This window comes from Oncorhynchus kisutch, linkage group LG12, assembly GCF_002021735.2.
Source record: "Oncorhynchus kisutch isolate 150728-3 linkage group LG12, Okis_V2, whole genome shotgun sequence".
Lineage (NCBI taxonomy): Eukaryota > Metazoa > Chordata > Actinopteri > Salmoniformes > Salmonidae > Oncorhynchus > Oncorhynchus kisutch.
The window spans coordinates 51,210,253-51,237,007 of NC_034185.2; the positions used below are offsets into that span (position 1 = coordinate 51,210,253).

A 26,755-nucleotide genomic window follows, 5' to 3' on the forward strand; every position below is an offset into this window, starting at 1 on the left:
TCGCAGCCTTTAGACAGTTCAACATTCACAAGGCCGCAGGGCCAGACGGATTAACAGGACGTGTACTCCGAGCATGCGCTGACCAACTGGCAAGTGTCTTCACTGACATTTTCAACCTCTCACTGTCCGAGTCTGTAATACCAACATATTTTAAGCAGACCACTATAGTGCCTGTACCCAAGAACACTAAGGCAACCTGCCTAAATGACTACTGACCCCTAGCACTCACATCTGTAGCCATGAAGTGCTTGGAAAGGCTGGTCATGGCTCACATCAACACTATCATCCCAGAAACCCGGGACCCACTCTAATTCGCATACCGCCCCAACAGATCCACAGATAATGCAGTCTCTATTGCACTCCACACTGCCCTTTCCCACCTGGACAAAAGGAACACCTATGAGAGAATGCTATTCATTGACTACAGCTCAGCGTTCAACATCATAGTGCCCTCAAAGCTCATCAATAAGCTAAGGACCCTGGGACTAAACACCTCCCTCTGCAACTGGATCCTGGACTTCCTGATGGGCCGCCCCCAGGTGGTAAGGGTAGGTAACAACACATCCGCCACGCTGATCCTAAACACAGGACCCCCCCAGGGGTGCGTGCTAATCCCCCTCCTGTACTCCCTGTTCACTCATGACTGCACAGCCAGGCACGACTCCAACACCATCATTAAATTTGCTGATGATACAACAGTGGAGGGCCTGATCACCAACAACAACGAGACAGCCTATAGGGAGGAGGTCAGAGACCTGGCCAGTGATGCCAGGACTACAAACTCTCCTTCAACGTGTCCAAGACAAAAGAGATGATTGTGGACTACAGGAAAAAGAGGACCGAGCATGCCCTCATTCTCATCAGTGGGGCTGCAGTGGAGCAGGTTGAGAGCTTCAAGTTCCTTGGTGTCCACATCACCAACAAACTAACATGGTCCAAGCACACCAAGACAGTCGTGAAGCGGGCACGACAAAACCTATTCCCCCTCAGGGGATTGAAAAGATTTGGCATGGGTCCTCAGATCCTCAAAAGTGCTACAGCTGCACCATCGAGAGTATCCTGACTGGATGCATCACTGCCTGGTATGGCAACTGCTCGGCCTTCGACCGCAAAGCACTATAGAGGGTAGTGCGAACGGCCCAGTACATCACTGGTGCCAAGTTTCCTGCCATCCAGGACCTCTATACCAGGCGGTGTCAGAGGAGGGCCCTAAAAATTGTCAAAGACTCCAGCCACCATATTCATAGACTGTTCTCTCTGCTACCACATGGCAAGCGGTACCGGAGCGCCAAGTCTAGGTCCAAGAGGCTTCTAAACAGCTTCTAACCCCAAGCCATAAGACTCCTGAACATCTAGTCAAATGGCTACCCAGACTATTCACATTGCCCCCTCCCCTCTCCACACCACTGCCACTCTCAGTTGTCATTTGTGCATAGTCACTTCAATTAACTCTACCTACATGTACATACTACCTCAACTAACTGGTGCCCCCGAACATTGACTCTATACCGGCCCTGTATATATTGTTATTTTTTACTGCTCCTCTTGAATTACTTGTTACTTTTATGTCTTATTCTTTATTTCTTTTTTTTTTAACTGCACTGTGGGTTAGGGGCTCGTAAGTAAGCATTTCACTGTAAGGGCTACACCTGTTGTATTCGGGGGATGTGGATAATAAAATTGGATTTGATATGCAATTCTTAAGCCAATATTCTATAAGAAGTGCTGGAACTCCAGACACAGAAAATGTGAGGAGCCTGTACATAGTACCGGTGTGTTCTGGACAGATTCAGGCACTGATCATAAGTAATTTTTTGTTTAGTGTGCTGGTAGAACCAAAGAAAAAAAGGGGGAAATAGTTTGTCAAAGAAGTATCTTTCTCTTTCACAGGAAGATGGAGCCCGACAGAAATGGCAGCTCTGCTTCTAGCTCCTACACAACTTCTCAGTATTTTTGTTGGTTGTGTGTCCTCCACCCAGTGCCCTGCCCTAAACTTAGTCACTGTCACTAACTGGCTACCATCCGGTTCCTCAATCCTGCATCTTAGAGACTGCTGATCTATGTACATAGACATGGAATCATTGGTCACTTTAATAATGGAACACTGGTCGCTTTAGTTATGTTTACATACTGTATTTTAATCAAAGCCATCCTATTCACCTATTGCTGTATATATACTATTCTATCCTATATATTCTAGATATGTACATTATGTGGATAGAATATTTAGTATGTCTATACATATACATATATGTATATGTATATATATACATATATATATATACACATATATATATACTCCTACTATTTATATATTTCTGAATTCCATTCTTTTACCTTTAGATTTGTGTATTGTTGTGAATTGTTAGAGACTACTGCACTGTTGGAGCTAGGAACACAAGCATTTCGCTACACCCTTATTAACATCTGCTAAATATGTGTATGCAACCAATACAATTAGATTTGATTTACAAGAGAGTTGGAAAGCATCATTCGAAGAAATTCAGCAACTTTTGGAGGTCTGTGGAAGTCAAAATGTAATCATAAACAAGCACTTTTATCAACTTCCACTACACTCCAAGAGTTGCTGAGTTTCAAATTCCTGATTTAGGCACCAGCTAAGGCAGAGTACATACACTGAGTAAATACACAATATTTAAAACCAGGGGTGGTGAAACCGCCCCACCTCTCTTTCTGTCTGTCACTCTCCCTCTCTTTCAGCTGTTTCCACTCGTGCGGCCTGTCCGTGGGTGGTGGACGCGCGTGACCCCTCGTGCTCCCGTGTGTGCGCACTGACAGCTGCGTCCAGGTGTCACCGGTGGTGCCACCTTTTACGTGCACAGCGCATAGATTACGCATGGATTGCCCAGTGCTGTTTAAGTATACAAAGTTGATTATAAACAAACTCCTGGTCACCCTCCATTATACTATTTTTATGGCCAAACGATACCTGAAACGTGGGAAGGGCATTGTTTTATGTATATAATTAGCGCCAAACACAAGACTGTCAACATATTAACTTTAGCATTGTACAAACGGATATAAGACTTTCCGTGTCACTCGGTCTACAAAAAAGTAATGCACATTAATAGGATAACAAATGAAAGATTATGAAAAATAACAAATAATGGGGGGGGGGGGGGGGAACTAATATACAAGTGAAGTATTCTGCCATGTGCGTAAAGTCAAATTCCTCTTACCAGACACACAAAAGATCAGCAACATATCTGAACATGCACAACAAAAAAATGGAAATTACTTACTTCAGACGCTAATCCCTGAAATAATTTATAACTATGGTAAATGGTTTATTTCCCTTCTTTAGTGAAAAAAGGCGGGATTTAAACTGTTTGTCTGCTGCGAACACGTTACACAGTCAGTCACTGTGGGTCTTGTGAAACTTCACTACATTCAGTTAGTTCCTCGTCACAACTTCATTACATTTGTATGGCTTTAAACCCCTCCTCTCTCCTTCCTAAAGTCTATATAAATGGACCCCCACCCACACCGCAACGTTCCATTTACATATAGACGCAGCACGCTCAGTTGTCAGTGGTACTTTACAGCCTTAAAATAGAAACCTTGTTACACTGCGCCACCTTGCGGCGAATACTTAAATACAAATACACTAACATAATACGGAGACGAATTTTTCTTGATCAGGGCCCAGGCTATAACCAGGACCCAGAGTTGTTCCTGGTGAGGTAAGCTGACATCAGGGTTTCCCAAACTCGGTCCTGCCCTGCCCCGCCCCTCCCCTGGGTGCACGTTTTGGTTTTTGCCCTATCACCACACTCTCATCATCAAGCATTGATTTTGACTCAGCTGTGTAGTGGGAGGGCAAAAAAAACAAAAAAGGTGCATGCATGGGAGGGAGGTCCAGGACCAAGTTTTGGAAACCCTGGCCTACATGGTGAGGGGCCATATTGAGACACACCATGGCTTTACAATGTGAAAAATACCCTAACCAGAGCCATGTATTTAAATACACATCTGTCAAATTAGAAACCACAGAAACATACATTTAAATTAACAATTTTATTGTTGTTTTCATCCCATAGAGCATTTCCCATCTTCCATAAATGAAATAGCAGTAATGTGACAGACGGCAAATGGTACGATTTACAATAAACTAAATACATTCCCACCTTAATTTAGCCTCAAAAAAAGACATTTGTTGTTCAAATAACTCCACTGAATGTTCATTTCTTTGAAGTCATTAAATGTTGTCAAATTATTTTGCTTACTGGTTTCAGATGAAGACAGAGAGCACTCTGTCAGAGCGCCAGTAAAGAAACGGAGAGATGGAAAGAAAAGACCTCTCAGCATCTCTCCCTCATCCCTCTCTTTTGTAAAGCCACCCAGTCAGACTCTTCTCCTCCCTAATCCCCCCTTTTCCACTCCCCCAACATCTATTAATGATTTTAATGACTCCCAACCTTCCCTCCCACCCTTTACTACATTCAGAAAATAAAATGACACCCTCTAATTCTTTACAGGCACAGTAGGGGCACTACAAACACCACAAGGACAATTAATTAAATCAGAATTACCATAATAGTTCTATCAATCATAATAATAACAAAAAACAATGTTGCATTTGTGTGTGTGTGTGTGGGGGGGGGGTTAGAAAGTTAGCAAATATGGTCTGTTGTAAATAAAAGACAAATAATTAATTAGTGTTCCCAACCCTAACAAACCCACTACTACAGGGGAAGTGGTATTGGTGTCCACATGAGCAGACTACACAACTTTGTACCTTTAGTTCATGGTGTGATGTCACAGTGGCTGTTAGACTATCAAAACCCACTGCCAACTAGTAGAACGGTAGAGTAGCCTAGCTAAAATATGATGCAATTCCTCAGCCTGACAACAATGAGTCGTCACGATTACAGAGAGAGACAAGTCTACTGCTTCTAGGCCTATGTGAGGATTGTAACGTCGTAACTTTAAGGATGCAAGTCCAAACTGAAATCATGTGTAGGACATCAGAATGAATCTGGTCACGCAAAAAGATGACAAGCCTGCACCTAACTTGGACAGTTTTAGTTTAGATCAACAGTCAGCGTGTTGGAGGAGGATAAGTTTGAGCAAGGCACAGCGCATAATCGCTAATCTTGATCACATAATGAGTAGTTAGTTAGAAAGCCAGGTGATTTGGAGATCAGTGATTCTGAACAGTCCAACTGCAATGCACCAGTAGTCAATCTCAAACATGCATGATGACAAGGAGACAAAGGGTATGATGTCATAAAGAGTAGCCAACCTTCATCAGAACATGGAGACAACATCCATTCTGTAGCAAAGAAGTTAGGCATAGAAAAATATCCAACAGAAAGAAAAAAGACATAATTCAGTGTCGTGATGTATTAATAAATATGAATAATGCAGTGAAAACAAACGTAAAATCTTTAACTTATTTTTCAAAATTCAGCTCTGCCAGCGCATAACCCTAAGAAATACACATTAAAGAAGTATTCTGCAGTACTCTTCCCTAGACAGCTTGATGACATCTAAATTAAATCAAATATTAATTGATTGATTTCTGAAGATGGCTGGAGTGTCGGTGTGGCCAGTCTGACTGATGCTAGAAGATTCTTTATCTCTGCCTTTCTCCCTCTTCATCCAGTCATCCCTCCATTCCCTAGACTAGACTGAAGAAGCTTCTTTCTCCCTCACTTTCCCACCTGTCACCTTACAGGTAGAGAAATTGGAATGAAATGTATAAAGTACTCTGTTATAAATCATCTATAGACAGTACTTTCCCTTTCAAGAAAAAAATAAAAATAATAATAATAATAATAATAATTCTGAGCAGCCAGAAAGCTTGTTTGAATCAACTACAAAAGTTGCGTTTCTTTCTGGTTTGTCTCACATTGTAAAAAATGATGTTGTCAAGGGGCTATGTGAACCTAAACGTGCATTCTTTCTGCACAAGAGGAGTGGTACTTTCAAGACGTATTCAGGGAACTTGCTAAACCAGGCTTGATTGAATAGGACCTTGAGTTTTAGAAAATCCCTCACTTACGGTCAGGGCCCATATTCAAATAGTCAAGAGTGCTGAGCTAGGATGTATCAGTGCTCTCCTCTTCACTATCCCTCTCACCGTCTCAGATTGTTCACCTTTCATCCCTCCATCCCTGGCTTTAACCCACTAAAAATGTTTTGTTTTTTATTCTCTCCCTGCACTCCATCTTCACAACCCCCCCCCCCCCCCCCCCCCCCCCCCCACCTTCCCTTCACTCATAGAACATGTTAGTAATATCAGAGTCCAGGCTGTAGATCCAGACCAATAGGGGGAACGACATTAAAACGAATGACCAGGACACGCCCTTGAACACCCTGCTCACAGCGGCAGTCATGCCCCCTGACCCTTGACCCCTCCGCCGGCGCTCCCGCTCCTCCTCCTGGCGCTCCACGTCGGTACCCGGCTCGATCCAGTTCCGGGCCAGGAACTTGAGGGCCTCGTCCATGAAGATGACTGGAAGCGACATCTTGAGGACCACAACCCACTGTGGCCACGACAGGGGGCGGATCTGGAACACCACCTGTGTGTGTGTGAGAGAGTGAGAGAGTGAGTGAGTGAGTGAGTGAGTGAGTGAGTGAGTGAGTGAGTGAGTGAGTGAGTGAGTGAGTGAGTGAGTGAGTGAGAGATGTTTATGACTTCAAGCCTATCAACTCCCGAGATGAGTCTGGTGTAACCGAAGTGAAATGGCTAGCTAGTTAGCGCGCGCTAATAGCGTATAAAACGTCACTCGCTCTGAGCCTTCTAGTAGTTGCTCCCCTTGCTCTGCATGGGTAACGCTGCTTCGATGGTGGCTGTTGTCGTTGTGTTGCTGGTTCGAGCCCAGGGAGGGGCGAGGAGAGGGACGGAAGCTATACTGTTACACTGGCAATACTAAAGTGCCTATAAGAACATCCAATAGTCAATAACTACAACCTAAAACTTCTTACCTGGGAATATTGACGACTCATGTTAAAAGGAACCACCAGCTTTCATATGTTCTCATGTTCTGAGCAAGGAACTGAAACGTTAGCTTTCTTACATAGCACATATTGCACTTTTACTCCAACACTTTGTTTTTGCATTATTTAAACCAAACCAAACATGTTTCATTATTTACTTGAGGCTAAATTGATCATATTGATGTATTATATTAAGTTAAAATAAGTGTTAATTCAGTATTGTTGTAATTATTTCATTTTTATATATATATATATATATATATATATATATATATATATATATATATATAATTATTTTATTTTAAATCGGCCGGTATCGGCTTTTTTGGTCCTCCAAAAATCAGTATCGGCGTTGAAAAATCATAATCGGTCGACCTCTAATCTGTGCTGCTAATATTGATTGTGCACATCAATGAAAAGCTCTCAATCTGTCCCAAAATTATTGTCCAGTCCATTTTGTGGTCAGATTTTAGTTACTGCGATAGTTTCTTGCGCTTTAGTCAACTGAAATGAAAACTAAATGAAAATTTAGTTTTTTTCCTGAGTCTATTTAGGCAGTTATAGTCTCGTCAATTGCCACTGAAAAATAGGTGTTTGACTAATATTTTATTGTTGTTGACAAAATTATGCCAGATGCACTCACACACACACATACTTACAGGCAGGGGGTCAACGTAGAGGATGAGGAAGTGGAGCGCCATGGAGAGACAGATAGCTCCCACCAGCCAGGGGTTGGACCAAGGAGGCATCTTCAGCAGGGACTGGTTTTCTGACAGACTGAGGACACACACAGCGGAGCTCAGAAATGGACCAGAACAAGCTCAAAAGATGACAATAAAAAATGTATACTAAACACAACATAGAATACAAAGTCAGTAAAATATCCACACTTCTATTAAATAATCTCTAATGTAAATCTGTACTCTACTGAATAATCATGCATATCATGATCATAAAGAAAGTGTTTAATTTGACTTATAAACATCTATGTCTGATGATTGAAAAAAGAGCAACAGGTGGGAAACACATGCCATAGAACTGAACAAAATGTACAGTCGATATTCATATGTAGAATGTACTGTGACTAACAAATAGAAACAGTTCGTACGAGAACTAAATCCGTTCTGTGACGCGTCATAGATAGTGATCTCTATGACTGACGCCAAGTACCGCACGGGATTATGGGAGTTGTAGTTTTAGTAGCGTACCTGTTGAGGGCGTTGCACATCTCTATGGTAACGAGCACAGACAGGGCCATGGTCATGGGGTAGGGCGACTCAAACACCGAGCACTGAACCCCCGCAAACTCCCCGTGGCCTTCACCGCACTGGAGATAGTGAGACTGAGAGGAGAGAGAAAGAGCGAGATGGGGAGGGAGTGAGAGGTTAGACACAGTAAAGTAAGAGAAGTGAGAGAAGAGAGGGATGTGTTCTTACCAGTTGGTAGAAGGAGAGTTTGGGTCCATCGTGTGCTGCCATGAACCACCAGGCTGCAGCTCCTACTGTAGCTGCTCCGACGTAGCCTGAGAGAAAGGTCAAAGGTTAGATGTGTATATTCCCGAATCCCAGCTGATATTGTGATGTAAATCAATCGTCCACAAAGGTTATTTGTATAATGCTTTTTACAAATACATTGGTCACAAAGTGCTTATTAGGCTACATCTGCAAAGTATACAATAACCCTGTCTGTTCATAATCTATAACCTCACGATGCGGTATCTGCCACAGATATAGAAACAGATAAACCAAATATACTCACATCCGACGATGAGGTATCTGCAGAAGAGCCATCTGGAGATGAGAGGCTCCTTGGGGGAGCGTGGGGGGCGGGACATGATGTCTAGGTCAGGGGGATTGAAGCCCAGGGCAGTGGCCGGGAAGCCGTCTGTCACCAGGTTGACCCACAGCAACTGGACCGGGATCAGGGCCTCGGGCATGCCCAGAGCAGCCGTCATGAAAATACTGGATGGGAGAGAAGGAGGGGGAGAGGGGTTGGGATGGTGAGAGAGAGGGAGGTATACAACATAATAATTCAGGGGACTAATAGTAGTCCCAGACTACCATTATCCCTTTATCCCTAAAGTTAATCCCTTCAGCCATCTCTTTATTTTTTATTGTCCTCTATTTTCACCTGACCTAAAGCATACTCCTCTCCTAAATGTGCACCTCCGTTCTGTTATCCTTCCCCTTTATTTAAACCTGTAACTCACCACGCTCTCTTCCTCCCTCAGTTTCCATCCTCTAACCCATCCCTCCAGTACCACTCCATCCCCCTCTCCTCACCCTCCTCCCTCCCCCTCTCTATGAAGTATCCTTTAAACTGTTTCATTTAGTTATAGATTGCTCTCCCCTTCCTCTCTTCCAATCCCTCTCGTCCCCCTATCCTCACCAGACAACCTCTCCTATGTTGGAAGAGATGAGGTATCGTATGAACTGCTTCATGTTGTTGTAGATGGCTCTGCCCTCTTCTACAGCCGCTACGATGGTAGAGAAGTTATCATCAGCTAAGATCATCTCTGAGGCGGACTTGGCAACAGCCGTGCCTGAACCCATGGCGATCCCGATCTCTGCCTTCTTCAGGGCTGGCGCATCATTCACTCCATCACCAGTCTGGGGGAGAGAGGGATGAAGGGATGGGAGCGAGGAAGAACACGCAGTGATTCAAAACAGTGAAGAAACGCATGAAAGGCCCCACACAATGCAAACATGCCTTCTCAATGCAGAGGAAGAATGTTACCGATGACAACAGGTCCGTCACTCAATTGAACAGTACTTTTTTATTTTTTAAGTGTCAGTGTAGAGCTCTAGACAAGAACACTGCTGCCAACAGAGAGAGATACAAACACTCACACCACCTCACCATGGCTGTGATGTCATCGAGGCTCTGTAGGTACTCCACGATGCGGCTCTTGTGTGTGGGTTCCACACGGGCGAAGCAGCGTCCGGTACGACAGGCCTGCCTCTGGAGGTGGGGGGGCAGCTCGTCAAACTCCCTCCCCGTCAGGCCCCCTGAGAACGGGTCGTCCCTGCCCGCCTCCTCCTCCTCCTCCGTGATGATGCCCACGCGACGACAGATGGACATGGCCGTGCCCTTGTTGTCACCTGGGGGGGGGGGGGGGGGGGTTAGATGGAGAGATGACACCCAGCAGGCAAAACGGTTTGAAATCGCGTTATTAGGGCCGGGATCGTGATAATCGTTAGTATCTTGGCAAGTAAACAAAACACTAAGTGGATTTAACTTAGAGGAAAAAAGCTCTAATGTCACATTTATTTAAATTTTCCAAGCTAAAGCACACAATATTTGAAATACAGCAGCTTTTTAAAGGACAAAAGAGTTTGGTCTGCATCGTTTTAATTTTTGCCATTGAAAAAAAAAATTTGCAATACTGATATCGTCCCAGCCTTTCACATTATAATATCATTTTAAGGTAGATGAGTGTGAGGCTAGAAATTCTGTTCAGTTGACTTTATTGAATCCCCTTGGATAATGCGTCTTGGGTCTCCCCATCCAACGAGCATGTATCACAACACAACAAACAGAGGGAGTGAGGGCAAGGCGTGTCTTACCTGTGATCATGATGACGCGGATGCCAGCCTGCCGACACATACGGACCGCACCAAGCACTTCCTTCCTGGGGGGGTCCAGCATCCCCACGCAGCCCACGAAGGTCAGGTCCGACTGAGGGGGGGGGGGGGGGGGCATTGTTGTTTATTTAACACTAATCAAATAAAACTGTATTTGAAGTGCCTTTACAAACCGCAACACTTTACAGTCAAAAAGTTATAAAATAAGAGATAAATAGGCAACCAAAAAGCAAATGGAAGAGATTAATAAAAGTGCATAATTACACAAAGGATACATAAAATGAGTAAAAAAATAAATTAAAAAATCATATTTAAAATCACCCACCTCGTAATCAGCGAAGGTGGCCGAGTTCTCCAGGTTGAGAGAGCGTATCTCGGGAGGCGAGTCCCGGGTCGCCATGGCGAGGCATCGGAGGGTGTCCCGCCCCGTGGCCCACTCCCTGACGGTCCCCTGGAGCTGCTCCCGCCCCGCCGGCGTCATGGGCACCCGCGCGCCCCCGTTCACCCGAATCCAACGGCAGCGCTCCAGCACGCTCTCCGGAGCTCCCTGGGAGAGACGACAAGACATACAAAGTGAGGAGATGGTGGACAGCGAGTAAGAGAAAGAACTCAGCAGAAAGAAGCACGTAAGGAATAGAAAACGACAAGAAAGAGCAGAGAGAGAAGGGGGGGGGGAAATAGAGAAGTGGATAAGTAGGAGTGAGACACACAGCTGACCTTGACAAACATCTTGGCCCCGGAGGCAGAGCGGCTGAGTTTGTTGGGAGAACAGAACACTGACATGGACTTCCTGTCACGGGAGAACTCCAACGTCAACTCCTTCCTCATCAACTGTTTAATCACCTGATGGAGAGAAGGATAGAGGGAGAGAGGAGATGTATCATTCAATCACTCTGCCAGGAAGTAAATTAGGTCAGCACGTCTCAATGGTACACACACAGGTTATTTTTATATTACAGACACACACACCGAGCAGCAGGCAGTAGCTCTCTCGACGGCGGACAGTCCTCTGAGGTCTGTGTCGAACACGTTCATCTTCTCCACCAGACAGCACAGGGCCGTCTCCGTGGCCTCGCCTACCTTCTCATACACACCCTTAGACTGGGACACACACCCCCACAGGTTAAGGGTCAACAACAATGACATTATTTGAATGTATTATTTCAAACAGATGCAACTGGACTGGAACAAAAGTAGCTCTCCAGGACCAGAATTAAGAAGTGTCTGTCCATGGAGTTGTGTGTCGTGCAGTGATTATGGTTGGGGCAGCAGGTAGCCTAGTGGTTAGAGCGTTGTGCCAGTAACCAAAAGGTTGCTGGATCGAATCCCAGAGCTGACAAGTTAAAAATCTGCCGCTCTGCCCCTGAACTAGGCAGTTAACCCACTGTTCCCCAGTAGACCATCATTGTAAATAAGAATTTGTTCTTAAATGACTTGCCTAGTTAAATAAAAGGTTACAATTAAGTGTGTTATCGTGTGCAGTGACTACAGTAAGAGCCATTTCAATTGGTGTGTTATGGTGTACAAAGTAGGCTGGAGCTGTTCTCACCTCGTTGTAGTCCAGAGAGGAGTCGTTACACAGAGCACAGATAGAGGCCATCTCCACCAGGCCCTCATACTGACTACACTTCACCACCGTCTCATCCTTATACCTGTTGGAGAGAGAGAAGGACAAGGGAAATAAACAGAGGGAGAAAATTAGGGAATAGACGGAAGGGTGGATATGGAAGATGATAGGGTAAGAGAGAAAGGGAAATAAGGCAGTACGAGACCAGAGAAAGAAAGTAACGGAGGAAGGGAACCAAATATTAAACCGATAACATTTCTCAGCATCTTAAAAATGTCCAGTGCAGTCAGAAATGTGATTTGTCTGTGTTATATATATATATCCACACTGAGGTTGGAATAAAAAAAACTGAATTTATGAAAGATTATCATGTCCGTTTGACAAGACTGCCTGAAATTTCTGCCTGTTTTGGTGGGATGGAGTTTTGGCCTGCCTGGTGAAGTCACCAGGCGGTAAAATTAGTTAATACACCAATAAGAAAGAGTTCCAAACCCCTCTGCCAATAACAGCTCGTTTTCATTTTTCCTTTCCCCACTCAGACAGTCACAGCAAAATTGGGGATGAGTGATTCATCATGACATCTAGTGCTTTCAAGACAACTGGGAACTGCCCAAAAAAACAAGGTCAAATCATCAGGTCCCTGATCTTCAGGTCAGAATGTTGGAGCGCTAGAAAAATGCCAGAGTTTCTGACATGGAATTTCATTTCGGGTGACCATTCAAAGCTATTTTTCCCAGTTGGAGCTTGTTTTGTTCCCAGTTGTCTTGAACAGACTGAAGTCGGATATTTCCAAGTTCCCAGGTGTTTTGAACGTGGCAATCATCAGTTAAGGGTTAAAGGTTAAAGGCACTCACACTTCCCCTTCCGGGGCGTAAGTAGATCCGGTCACCGAAAACTCACTCAGGGCGCATCGCTCCCCTGACACACTGTCCACAACAAATATCTACACACACGGTTAGAAAATAAACTCTCAATGTCACAAACAGTAAGGTTAGGTCAGCATCAGGCTGAGTGTCAATCAACATGCCAAACCATTCCACTTTCAGGTCAGCTCCTATCTCAATTTTTCCTCTCCCTCCATCCCTCTCTCACCCGGTGGACAGACATCTGGTTGGTGGTGAGGGTGCCAGTCTTATCGGAGCAGATGACGGAGGTGCAGCCCAAGGTCTCCACAGAAGGCAGACTGCGGACGATGGCGTTCTTCCGGGCCATGCGTCTGGTCCCCAGAGCTAGGCAGGTGGTGATCACAGCAGGTAGCCCTGCAGGGAGGGGACCAAGATTGAATAGGGTGAAGGAACGGTTAAATACATGGTTCCATCATGGTTCTTCCGAGTCATGTAACAAAAGTACACTGGCTGAACAATCTACTGTGTTTATCAAGTTACAGTCTACATGGACACAGAGGAGCTTTGTTTTATTTTTATTTCACTAGGCAAGTCAGTTAAGAACAAATTATTATTTACAATGACGGCCTACCGGGGAACAGTGGGTTAACTGCCTTGTTCAGGGGCAGAACGGCAGATTTTAACTTGTCAGCTCAGGGATTTCATCCAGCAACCTTTCGGTTACTGGCCCAACTCTCTTAACCACTAGGCTACCTACCGCCCCAAAAGATAATTCATTTTGGTTTCATATGGAATTTAGATTGCTCAAAATAGAATGGAATCGAATCATGCTCTACTTTGTGTGTTACAGACAGACACAGAGGTTGGTTCCACTACATACCCTCAGGGATGGCAGCTACAGCCAGTGCCACAGCGATCTTGAAGTAGTAGACAGCCCCTCTGAGCCAGCTGCCACCGTGGACCGGGTCATTGAAATGGCCTACGTTGATACCCCACACTGCCACGCAGATCACTGTGATCACCTAGAGGGAGAGAGGGAGCCTGTTATCACAACACTGCCACACAGATCACTGTGATCACCTAGAGGGAGAGAGGGAGCCTGTTATCACAACACTGCCACACAGATCACTGTGATCACCTAGAGGGAGAGAGGGAGCCTGTTATCACAACACTGCAACTCACAATACAGCTGACAGATGAAATAAAAAGAATGAGGGAAAGAAAGAGCAAGAGACGAGAAAAGGGAAAATAAGGAAAGTCCTTGTACCTTGGACAGCTGTTCCCCAAACTGGTCCAGTTTCTGCTGCAGCGGTGTTCTCTCTGGGTCTGTAGCAGCCATCTCATCACGAATCTTCCCGATCTCAGTCTGCACCCCAGTAGCTACCACCACACCTATAGCCCTGCCTGCCGCAATGTTGGTGCCCTGGAAGAACAATGATACAAAGCCCTGTGTTGGTTGACAAAGCCCCGTGTTGGGACTCTCTACAACATGAGTTTGATCTGTAAAGCAGCATACATTGGCATTGTGCTACCAGCTCATTTCCCGATCAAAGACACGGCAATAACACCGAAAAATGATTCAGGGGAAATAATGTATGTATGTATGTATGTATGTATGTATGTATGTATGTATGTATGTATGTATGTATTACATACAGGGAATAGGGTGCTGTTAGCTCGTTTACCTGACTCTTTAGAACTGTTAAGTAGATATCACACAGTATATTATGTGTTTGTGTGTGTCCTGTGCAAACAATGCGAGTGATGTTTTATTCAACAAACGGTTGAGTCACACCTTCGACACTCACATCAAAGTGCACACACACACACACGGTCGTGTGTTCTGGTTCCTCTCTCACACCATGTCTCCCATTAGATCAATAAACCACACACACTCAAACAAACAAATGTGCTGGTCTATTTCTAATCAGATAATGACCCCCTAAAATACACGCACCCTCCTCCACCACACACACTTACAGAAAACAGCATGTTTTTCTTGTCCTGGTTGACGGCTCGCGGGTCAGGCACTGGGTCTGTGTGTTTGATCACAGACACCGACTCCCCCGTCAGGATAGACTGGTCCACTCGCAGCGTGGTGGAGCGGATGGAGGTCAGCCGGATGTCTGCTGGGACTTTATCACCCACTGGGGGAAAACGGGGCGGAGGTGATGGAGACGGTTTTTCAAGTCAAGTTCAAGTCTTACATAGCTGAGGATAAACACAACATGGCCAGAAGTATGTGGACACCTCTTCAAATTAGTGGATTCGGCCATTTCAGTTACACCCATTGCTGACAGGTGTATAAAATCCAGCACACTGCCATGCAATCTCTATAGACAAACATTGGCAATGGAATGACCCGTACTGAAGTGCTGAGTGACTTTCAAAGTGGCACAGTCATAGGATGCCACCTTTCCATCAAATCAGTTTGTCAAATTTCTGCTCTGCTAGAGCTGCCCCGGGCCACTGCAAGTGCTGTTATTGTGAAGTGGAAACGTCTATGAACAAAAACGCCTCAGCCGCGAAGTGGTAGGCCACACAAACTCACAGAATGGAGCCTCCCGAGTGGCGCAGCAGTCTCAGGCACTGCATCGCTGTGCTTGAGGCGTCACTACAGCCCCGGGTCGGACCCCAGGCTGTGTCACAGCTGGCCGTGATCAGGAGAGCCATGAGGCGGCGCACAATTGGCCCAGCATCATCCGGGTTAGGGGAGGTTTTGGTGCAACACATTGGTGCGGCTGGTTTCCAGGTTAAACGAGCAGTGTGTCAAGAAGCAGTGCGGCTTGGCAGGGTCGTGTTTCGGAGGACACATGGCTCTTGACCTTCGCCTCTCCTGAGTCCGTAGGAGAGTTGCAGCTATGGGACAAGACTAACTACCAATTGGATATCACAAAATTAGGGAGAAAAACTGGTAAAAGTTCCCAAAAATTAAGAAAAACAACTCGGGTGGAGACGGTTATAGCAGCAAAAGGGGGGGGGACCAACTCCATATGGAGTTGGAATGAGATGTTCGCTGAGCATGTGTACACATACTTTTGGTCATGTCGTGTATTTGTTGTTGAAAAATAAATATGGGTTTTTAATAAAAATTCTACGAAAAACAAGCAAACTTATTAGAACGATTCACTGTCCTGTTTATATGGCGATAACGTCTGTGGCGCGCATGCAATGCAACTTCTGGAAAAGTGTGAATGAAATCTGTAAGATGGTTCCAATATGTACATTAAACATATGGACATTCTCCCTTTATATGGGACCGTTGTCCAGCTACTGTATTGAGACAGTCTACTTTTAAAATAAGTTGTTTCGCTTTGTTTAGAATTATTCAGTCTTTTTAGGCCTTATCAATAATGAATGTAATCTTGCTTATTGACAACATTTAGCATGTCCAAGCTCAGCCATAATGCAACTTACAGTAGGCCTAGCCCCTATTTCAGTGTGAATTCTATGTATATGTTTTCACATTGAAGACATGCAATTACCAATGTGGACTGCAAACAGGTTCAAGTTAACATACTGTATTTAGCAAAGATGGGACAAGTCTACATTTTGTTATTTTGTTTCTGTAAGCTGTTTAACAAACTATAAAACGGACTAACATTGGAATTGGAGTTGATTCCAAGGCAATGCATAAAAGACCGTACATATTTAGCAATGGAGCACGTTCTGATTGGCCAGTGAGGGGCCAAGCCTCAACACACCCAAAATGTATTCATTCATCAAAACCCAGCCCTTTCGCATCCATGCCAGCACAACTATGGTTGTGAAAATAAATAAAAAAATTCTGACACTGCTAGCGCTTAGATTGACCATTGTGTTAAGTTTGTTCAAATACAGCCCATAATACCTTAGAACAGAGAAACTAAATCCCATAGACTATCATCATATTTCCTCATAAAAGAATTTTTTTTATGAGCTGTCAATCAACCAAATTCATTGGTAAACATTTCAAACCCTGCAAGGTCATTGGCTCAAAGGGATAGACAGGCAGTGATGTGATGATTGATGAGATAAAAAAAAGATAAAAAAGTTAGTGTTTAACAATCCTCCATGGATGAATCCCAAACAGCACCCTATTCCCTAACTCTGGTCAATATTAGCGCACTATAAAATGGAATAGGGTGCCATTTGGGACACATCCCCAGTGTAAACTGTGATTGGTGTCACAAAGTTCCCATGCTCTTTAAGCCAAACATCGCCACAGTGAATCTCTCTGAGTCACACACACAAATAAAATAAAAAAACACACTCAAACCCCATTTCCTCTGTTACTTCTTTGAAGCTCTAAGAATAGAAACGGATCGCCTTGAGGATTCGACAATTGGAGCGGTCTTAACCCGTCGAGCTGTGTTGTCGCTAAGTCGCACAGATATTTGAAACTGACCCGCAAACTGCCTTTTCAGTCAGAAATGTGTAAATAGTTTCGAGAAAATATTTGACCCCGTCTGGCGACATTCCCAGAGCTTAGCAAGATGCAGTGATATTGGGTATTGTAGGCCTCTTCGAATATCACATCAACTGGCAGCAACTTGATTAAAACTTAATTTCCCATAAAAACCTTTATTTGATTTCCATAATGCTGCGAGGGGGAAAAAAACAAACCCATACAGATTTAAATATTTCCACGGCTAACTAAACATCTTATTTTTGGAAGTTTAAACAACTAACTCAGTCAATAATAGAACACTTTGTGTATGGGATTTGCTAAATGGGATTTGTAGTTTGTTTCCCCCTACATGCCTGCCACCTCCACTGTGTCTCCACTCCCCAGGTATGTATAGAACACAAGGGACCTTTGAGGAGTTACAGAATTTGTAGTTTTTTCCCCTACCTGCTATAGTACCTCAATAACATGTGTTTTTTGAGAGTTGCTGTTCTTCTTTCCATTATTGGAGGACTTCTAATATAAAGAACACTTGGGCAATACTAGAGGATGGTGAGATTTTTTTGCCTACCTGCACAGTACCTCAACAATGTTACCAGTCATAGTGTAGAACACTGTGGTCCCTCGATGGACTCTGGGATTTGTAGTTGTTCTGCCTACCTGCCACCTCCACTATGTCCCCAGGTACGAGGTCCTTAGCCCGGACCCTCTGGACACTCTTCCTGTCCTGTCGGTACACCTTCCCCATCTCAGGCTCATACTCCTTCAGCGCCTCTATTGCATTCTCAGCATTACGCTCCTGGAAACACACACGTGAATGAACACACATCGTCGCACACATTAATACATTTGTTTATACATGAACACACACACTAATGCAACATGTCAAAACACTGACTTTACCTGCCACACCCCAACGATAGCGTTGGCGATGAGGATGAGGAGGATGACGAAGGGTTCCACAAAGGCTGTGATGGTCCCCTCCCCTTCCTCGAACCAGGCAAGAGTCTGTCAGAAAAGAGACAGGTTAAAGAAGAACTTGTTTTCAAGAGCCAAGAGAGTATGTGACAGGGATGGTAATATTGTGAGGATATAAAGAGTGGATAGGAATGCTCAGAGCAAAATATAGAAATAGCTATAAACATATGTCTGAATGGCATTGGGTAGGCTGAGACTTAGCCATTTATTGTAAAGTTACAGTATTTACAATAGTGTTTGTATAGGTCGTCTTTCTGTGTGTGTTAGTGTGTGTGTGTGTGTCCTTACGAAGGAGATGCAGGCAGCCAGCAGAAGAATTCGAACCAAGAGATCCTCAAACTGTTCCAGGATCAGTTCCCATAGCGACTTCCCTGGAAACACAGATATGGAAAGAATGTAAATGCAGGGGATAGAGAAAAAGAGAGCGAACAGGGCGAGATAATGAACATCTTACCTTCTTCTGCCGGTAACTCTGCATCATGGAGTTCAGAAATTGAGAGAAAGAGAGAGAGAGAGTTATTAACATGGTAATAACATTGCTATTATCAGTCATCACTGTGAATATCATCACATTACTAAACATAGGCCTAACTTCGGTGTCATTACTTCATAGTAATCATTGAAACAATTGAATACTTGTTGAATACTTGCGTTTTTTTATTTAAGGGTGAAATAGGGGTCAAGGGTTAGGTTTGCATCCAAAATGGCACCTATTCCCTACATAGTTCACTATTTTTGACCAGAGTCCTATAGGCCCTGGTCAAAAGTAGTACACTGCATAGGCAACAGTGTCATTTAGGTCACGCACTAGGACTGTGACATACCGTTTGGGCCCCATCTCTCCTTGCTTTTCCTCAGCTGTTCACAGCTCAGGCCTGTCGACTCATTCACACAGAAATACCCCAACACCTCCTCGACTGTCTTAGTATGGGCATTGTCCATCCCTGAAAGACAGCGGAATGGTGAAAGGGAGGGGCAGGAAGATGGAGAGGAGGGGGGGGAAGGATGATATTGGGGGGGGGGGGGGGGGGGGAGAGAAAGTGAAGGGGGAGGAACATCAGTAGGCTTACTTAACATTGAAACTTAACTAGTGAAAATAAAATTAAGAAAAAATAATAGTGTACTCTCCATTCTATTCATACTCTCACTGGAGTGAATGAAACATTCCCACAATATGGGGACGAACTTGATTCTGTAAATACGATAATGTTGAGTCGGAGACCGAAATAACGCCTGGGGACGTTACAAAAGGAGCCTAGAGAATCAGGTGAGCAATTGCACCTGTTGCATGTAAATTACCTTGATTTACAGCACCTGTTCGCTAGGGGATTCAACAAGACATGATGCAATAAACTTAGCAACCCCATAATATACTATAAACATGGAATCCTCCGTTAAATGCATTTAGCACAATGTATCGATGGTTCGATTAAGACACAATGTCAGAATCTCAGAATGTTCTTGAAATAATCATCTTCGCAGCATCCAACGCAGGTCTCAACTACTCACATTATTTTACAAATAAAATAAAAGCAAAGTTTGTTGATATACAAAGATAAAGTCTTGTTGACGAGCTTTTAAATATCTGCATTGAAGGTAAATGTTCCCTTCTAGGCCGATCCGCTGCGACGCATTCAATTCGCTAACATTTGCTAACTAGCTAAATGGCATTCTCAGAAACGGTAACTAGCTAATAATCTTGTTTGTACAGGACGTTTGCGCTCTAATAATGAAGGGAGACTTACCAGTACAATAAATATCCCGGTATTCCGTTGACTAACAACTAATTCAGAAACGTTAAGTAAATAACACAATATCAACACGAATATGATTAGAAAACTACAAAAAGAAAACGTTAATTCCAACGACGATTTGAGAAATCGATCTATATTAACTGCTCGGCTATTTCTCTCCCACTGGATCACTAGCTAGCTAACGTTACGTCCTGAAAAATTATAAGGAAGGCATTGTCATAGAATAAGTCATTTTTCTTCAAGTACCACTAAGGCTTGTTGGAGGCGTATTCCTCCACTTTTATATTTGATTACAGCACCGATGTCGTGCGCTTTAATCCACCCGCTATGTCTTAGCTATCTAAATAGCCGTCGCTTTATTTAATGCAAGGCCACAGAAATATACAGTAGTGCTTAGAAATCGTAGGAGCAGAAGTTAGGCCAATTAGAGACCTGGGATTTAGACTGAAATGGCTGTACAGCGAATCAGATTGCAACAACTTCTATAAACCCGCCTACCGGTGATTTGCTGCAGGAGGGCGGAACCCCAACCTTGCCCTTGGCTCAGCGCTTGCCCAATGAACGTGCTGTGCGACAGTCGTTTTTCAGATGATTGACTTTTTTACAACTCAATGGGTTCTGCAGGACACTCGATTCTCGTTGCCCCCTGACCAATAGTAATGTCCGTCAAGCAAAACGGGCGGGACGTGTATTTAAAGGTAAAGCTGATAGCTTCCTCCCCCAACGCCCAATCTGTCACCAGAATACGTCTAACCGCTAATAAGTGACGTGAAAAATCGGACTCTTACTAGAGTTCCGACTTTCCGACCTGAAGATGACTGACATGATGTGAGTTCCCAGTTGTTTTGAACGGGGCATGTCTGGTCGTATATGTGCTTAAGGTACATATGTGGTCAGACATTATGTTCCCCAACACCCCACATCCTACCTCCCTCTTTCTCTCTCACACACACACCTATCCGCTCTGTTAGACGTCACGTTAACAGCAGTAGGCTATTGCTCTTCTGATGCAACACATTATCCTACATCGTTTATTCTAGGCTATTTACTCAAATCACATTTTATTTGTCACGTGCTTCGTAAACAACAGCTATAGACTAACACTTACGGGCCCTTCCCAACAATGCAGAGAGAAAAAATATTATGGAAAACTACACAATGAGAAAAGATAACTTGGCTACATAGCTACATATACACTGAGTATACAAAACAGAACACCTGCACATTCCATGGCAGACTGACCAGGTGAATCCAGGTGAAAGATATGATCCCTTATTGATGTCACTTGTTAAATCCACTTAATCAGTGTAGATGAAGTGAAAGAGACAGGTTAAAGAAGGATCTTTAAGCTTTGAGACAATTGAGACATGGCTTGTGTATGTGTGCCATTCAGAGTTGCTGAGTTTTTCATGCTCAACAGTTTCCTGTGTGTATCAAGAATGGTCCACCACCTAAATGACATCCAGCCAACTTGACACAACTGTGGGAAGCATTGGAGTTAACATGGGCCAGCATCCCTGTAGAATGCTCTCGACACCTTGTAGAGTCCATGCCCCGATTGAGGCTGTCCTGAGTTCTAAGGATTACTGTGTAATAGAATGTGTCACTGTCGACACAACATACGCAGGTAATAGCAACATCTGACTGTCCCTCTCGCTCTCTCTCTCTCTCTTCCTCACTCTGGTACATATACAATTTAAATAGATTAGTTTGAAATGGGTTACCTATACAAATATGTATGTAAATGTCTCAAAAGAGGCAGTGGTGGGTGTCAGACCTAATAAAAACTTTTATTTTTGTAGAAAAGGGTATTTTAATAAAAACGTATAGTGTGATGGTTAGCAGTCAAACCTGAACTAAACAAAAGCAAAACCACCTGAACTTTGGACATTCTACTTTTATCTTCTCTGTCTCTCCTCTTTCCATTTCTCACACTGGATAGTCACTCGACAGACTGAAAGACAAAACAGTACGAAGACAATATTTTAACAACAAAATATGACAAATGTATCATTTCTCATTACTGTTATGCACAACATTACATATGATACTGTATGGCTGGAATACATTTGTAATGGTCCAGAATCAAGTGTGTGCGTTTATGAGAGAGTTGTTTGTGTGTTTTTGACTGTGTGTGATGTGTGTACACCCTTAGAAAAAAAGGTGCCACCTAGAACCTAAAAGGGTTCTTCAGCTTTCTCCATAGGATAACCCTTTGAAGAACCCCTTTTGGTTCCAGGTAGAACTATTTTGGTTTCCATGTAAAAACCCTTTCCAAGGAGGGTTCTATATGGAACACAAAAGACCTCTACCTAGAACCAAAAAATGATTATTCTATGGGGACAGCCAAACCATTTTGGAACCATTTTCTCTAAGAATGTCCATGCATTTGTGTGTGTAACATAATGTGTGTGCATCTGCTTGTGCATTGTGTGTGTACTATTCTGATCATAGTACCAGTGTGTGTAGTCTGTGTCTGCGCTAAACAGCATATATCTGATCTCCTGAGGAGGGTTTAACCCATGCTGTGCAGCTCTCTCCCACCGCTGCAAACGACTGATACCTGAGAGAGAGAGAGTGTGTGATTAGAGTGGGATTAGGAATGCTACTGTAGATCATATAGCACTATGATATACAGGAAGGAAAACAATTGGATTGGGTTAAAACAATTCACAAAGCAATATGAAACAGGAGAGGAAACAGTAAAACATTACAATATAAAGGGACAGTGCAAAGATGAAAAATTGGCGCTCCACCTTGCTGAATATTGTTATTATGAACAACGGTATTAAAAATGTGTTGTCAGATAGTTAACACCGGTTGCTGCAGGGTACCTGTGCAGGGTCCATACCGCCAGTCCTGGTCAAACTGCCTCAGCTCCTGCAGCTCTTTCTCTCTGGCTGTGAGGGGGAGCGGCTCATCGTGTGATTGGACTGGAAGCAGGGTCAGAGTGACACCACCATGACCAATCACATAGAGCTGGGGCATTAATAGTGGTGGATTGACAAGTTGAGTTGGATCACTGAATCACTCATTTCCTCTCTAAAGACAAATACAACTATTGAACAAACAGATTGGAATTCGTAAATTATTTTACCTTTATTTAACTAGGCAAGTCAGTTAAGAACAAATTCTTATTTTCAAATACGGCCTAGGAACAGTGGGTTAACTGCCTTGTTCAGGAGCAGAACGACAGATTTCTACCTTGTCAGCTGGGGAATTCGAGCTTCCAGTTACTAGTCCAACGCTCTAACCACTAGGCTATCTGCCGTAATGCAACATGAGCTGCATTAACAGGAAATTTAGGCGATATTTCGCCACCAATGTTCTTAACTGACTTGCCTAGTTAAATAAAGGTAAAAATAAATTACGAATTTCAATCTGTTTGTACAATGAATAGAATGCTAGAATAGTTGTATTTGTCTCAGTGATTCAGTGATCCAACTCAACTTGTTAGCATTTCGTATGTACTGCGCGTTGTCATAGGTTTCTTGCACTTGTGCAATTCATTGTGTGCATTGTTATCAAGCCCCTGATATAGTTTTATAACATACTTATTTGCAATTATGTTCGATGTCTTTCCCTTCGGTTTTGGTCTGATGATCAATGTGTAAGTTATCATGAAGAAAACAATCGAAACGCAAAAACCCAGACCAAGAGGAGAAAAAAAACGTCAAACGTAACACATACAAACCGTGATGACGTCACTTTCGACGCACAGGACGCAAAGACTTTACTTTCTCCCCACGCACAACATTGCAAGTTGACAGCTACAACACAACGGTTAGTAATGTAAACATGACGTTATTCCACAGATCAACTATAATCGGTAAACACTAACATAACAATAGCACCATTATAGCAAGCTGTACTATATTGCATAAGAGTTTTTACATGTCATAAGGGTTATTTACATGTCTCAGTCCCAATTTGCTTGACAGCTGACAGCAACACATAACAAGCAAGTTTGGTTGGTTGTTATAATTTTCATTGCAAGGCCTACGGTATTAAGTTGAGACATGCAGGTCATACAGGCTTCCATATAAATCACTTAGACTTCCATATAAATCATTTAGATGTATTTAATTCAAGATTTAGTCCAAATGTAAATCATTGAAGCAAGATATATTTGTTTTACAAATGTATATAAAGAGATAGAAATATATATATTTCTATGAGTTTGTAGTTAGTTTATGCTATAGATAGTACAGTACGGTAGATACATGAATAATATTATAATAATTATATATGCCATTTAGCAGATGCTTTTTTTCAAGGCAAATGACAGTTATGTGCATACACATTATTTATGAGTGATCCCGGTAATCCTACCCACCGTCCTGACATTGCAAGCCCCATGCTTTATCAATTGAGCTATAGGACTAGTATAATGAAGGCAGACTCTCTGTGTGTGGTATTAGAGGGACAGTGGCTCCTGAGAACCAGAGGAATAGCTGCCATGGGCGACACACTGGAGTTCAGTGACATTTACCAGGAGGTCAAAGGGTCATGGGTGAGTGCGTGTGCTTGCTTGTGCGTGTGTGTGTTAAGCGAAAGAGAGAGAGAGGACTCGAGGAGATGCTGTCTGTGTTTCTGCACTGCATCACATATCTGACAATGCAGTCAACAGTTAAAAACCATTGCAAACTATTCTAAATGTGAGTGTGTGTCTAGGTTTACTTCAGGTGTTGCTATACTGTATATGTATGTCAACACTATTTACTGTGTTTTCCCCAGAATGACGGCCGTCTGCGGTTCGGTAGACAGAGTGTGGTGTATAAGAGCAGTAAGACAGGGAAGGTGGACAGCATCCCAGCTGCGGAGTTGTCTCAGGCCCAGTGGAGACGTGTGTGTCTGGGACAGGGCATCAAGCTGACCACCAGCACCGGGCACATCTACAAATATGACGGCTTCAGAGACACGGTGACAAGAGGGATGGGAGGGAAGAGAGAGGGATGAGGGTAGAGGAGAGGTGCGGAGAGGAAAGGGGTAGAGGAGAGGAAAATAGGAGGGAGGGAGGTGCAGGAGGGTAGGAGGCGAGAGGAGAGGGAGGGAGATATCGTTGAGGGGAGACAGAGAGATGAAGGGGAGGGAGGTATGGATGATGGAAGAGAGAAATAAGGAGAAAGGGGAGGAAACAGATAGAGAGGTGGAAAGAGGCAAGAATGGGAATGTAAAGAGTGAGTTTGGAGTAGGAACGAGATCAGAGAGGAGTGTGGAATAGAATAATTTGAAACAGAAAAGTCAGCATGGAAAATAAACATTGTCTTCTCTCTCTCTCCACCCCTCTCCTCTCTACCCTCTCTCTCCACCCCTCTCCTCTCTACCCTCTCTCTCCACCCCTCTCCTCTCTACCCTCTCTCCCCACCCCTCTCCTCTCTACCCTCTCTCTCCAGGACTTTGAGAAGATCTCTGAGTACTTCAAAGCCCACTACAAAGTGGAGCTGTCAGAGAAGGAATTGTGTGTGAAGGGTTGGAACTGGGGCACCACCAAATTCTCTGGTAAGGACAACACTAACACATATTCAAGTTTTCAGAGGCCATTTTCGGTTGTAACATTTTGTCTCCAACACAGTCTAGTTTCTGTCCCCAGGCCCTCTCCTGTCATTCGAGGTGAGCGACAGCCCAGCGTTTGAGATCCCCCTGGCCAGCGTGTCCCAGTGCGCCACGGGGAAGAACGAGGTGACACTGGAGTTCCACCAGAACGATGAGGCAGAGGTGTCGCTGATGGAGGTCCGCTTCTATGTCCCGCCCGGGGACACTGCCACCACGGAAGAGGGGCCAGAACCTGTGGAGGTGGGGGGCTGTGTGTGAGTGTGTGTCTGGTATAGACTTGGAAGAAAGGAAAAACCCACACTCACTGAAATATTCTTCAAGTTTGAATAAAAAAATGTAGCAGCAGAGGTTAGAACGAACGTGATGGCAGCATTCATAAACGTCTGCTATAGTCTTCCATATTAGTCCCGTATTCAGATTCAGATTCAGAAAACGTTAATGTCCTCAAGAGGCAATTCATGTTGCAGCAGTTAAAGTACATACAGACAAGATCACATGTTAAAATGTAAAACACAACAACAGAACGAAGCATCTGACATTGACAGAATATTTACATTAAGTCGTCAGGATAATGCATTGCCTCTCATAGCCTCCAGTTTTATGGATGTTTTTTGTTTCGTTTTTTTTTCTCCCCTTTTTCTCCCCAATTTCGTGATATCTAATTGGTAGTTGCGATCTTGTCTCGTCGCTGCAACTCCACAACAAACTCGGGAGAGGTGAAGGTCGAGAGCCGAGCTTCTTCTGAAGCATGATCTGCCAAGCCACACTGCTTTTTTGTACACAATGCTCGCTTAACCCGGAAGCCAGCCGCACCAATGTGTCGGAGGAAACATTGTCCAACTGACGACCGAAGTCAGCTTGTATTATACATGTTTTGGCCTTTTCAGTCCTGCAGCTCAAACTCTTCCCCACAACAAACTTCAGTGTCAGGACTCAGTGACTAGACATCTCTGTCTGAATGAATGAGACACTCAAACGGCTTGGACTAGCAGCGCAACTGAACTGCCACCAACCGTCAAGTTCAACTTAATTGGGATATAAGTTCTACATGTTAAAACTGAAATACATGAGTATCTACAGGAGATTTGAACAAAAGTCTCTGCCAATGCCACAAATGA

The 26,755-nt window shown here is 43.8% G+C and overlaps 4 protein-coding genes across 7 annotated transcripts in view; 1 reads left to right on the top strand and 3 right to left on the bottom strand.

Annotated features, from left to right (window-relative positions):
- The window catches only part of slc43a1b (solute carrier family 43 member 1b), a 37,203-nt gene extending 33,781 nt beyond the window's left edge, over positions 1-3,422 (bottom strand). The window contains exon 1 of the mRNA XM_020497189.2: positions 3,264-3,422. The gene's annotated coding sequence lies outside the window, so the exon portion shown is untranslated. The remainder of the gene's footprint in view (positions 1-3,263) is intronic.
- A 601-nt stretch (positions 3,423-4,023) lies between these two features.
- Positions 4,024-20,480, bottom strand: si:dkey-28b4.8 (sarcoplasmic/endoplasmic reticulum calcium ATPase 2). The gene is made up of 23 exons (XM_031837777.1): positions 20,073-20,480; positions 19,152-19,271; positions 18,782-18,799; positions 18,616-18,698; positions 18,253-18,357; positions 18,010-18,148; positions 14,943-15,109; positions 14,230-14,385; positions 13,843-13,984; positions 13,210-13,376; positions 12,972-13,060; positions 12,100-12,202; positions 11,520-11,651; positions 11,268-11,393; positions 10,876-11,097; positions 10,533-10,644; positions 9,826-10,067; positions 9,355-9,575; positions 8,725-8,927; positions 8,403-8,488; positions 8,175-8,308; positions 7,626-7,743; positions 4,024-6,548 (listed from the first exon to the last, which is right to left on the bottom strand). The coding sequence occupies exons 2-23, from the start codon at positions 19,267-19,269 to the stop codon at positions 6,240-6,242; spliced, it is 3,192 nt and encodes a 1,063-aa protein (XP_031693637.1). The 5' UTR covers positions 19,270-19,271; positions 20,073-20,480; the 3' UTR covers positions 4,024-6,239.
- A 1,372-nt stretch (positions 20,481-21,852) lies between these two features.
- pold4 (DNA polymerase delta 4, accessory subunit) lies at positions 21,853-23,712 on the bottom strand. Its single transcript, XM_020488461.2, has 3 exons — positions 22,916-23,712; positions 22,539-22,644; positions 21,853-22,035 (listed from the first exon to the last, which is right to left on the bottom strand). The coding sequence occupies exons 1-3, from the start codon at positions 23,067-23,069 to the stop codon at positions 22,011-22,013; spliced, it is 285 nt and encodes a 94-aa protein (XP_020344050.1). The 5' UTR covers positions 23,070-23,712; the 3' UTR covers positions 21,853-22,010.
- Positions 23,713-23,745: 33 nt separating this feature from the next.
- The window catches only part of ssrp1b (structure specific recognition protein 1b), an 18,173-nt gene continuing 15,163 nt past the window's right edge, over positions 23,746-26,755 (top strand). For 2 of the 4 annotated variants that reach the window (XM_020487388.2, XM_020487390.2), the window contains exons 1-5: positions 23,748-23,864; positions 24,503-24,594; positions 24,819-25,004; positions 25,478-25,583; positions 25,675-25,877. In XM_020487388.2, coding sequence (XP_020342977.1) covers positions 24,541-24,594; positions 24,819-25,004; positions 25,478-25,583; positions 25,675-25,877 — 549 coding nt within the window. In that variant the 5' untranslated portion in view covers positions 23,748-23,864; positions 24,503-24,540. Of the gene's footprint in view, positions 23,865-24,502; positions 24,595-24,818; positions 25,005-25,477; positions 25,584-25,674; positions 25,878-26,755 lie in introns of all 4 variants that reach the window. The other 2 variants (XM_020487391.2, XM_020487389.2) reach the window with 2 other exon arrangements.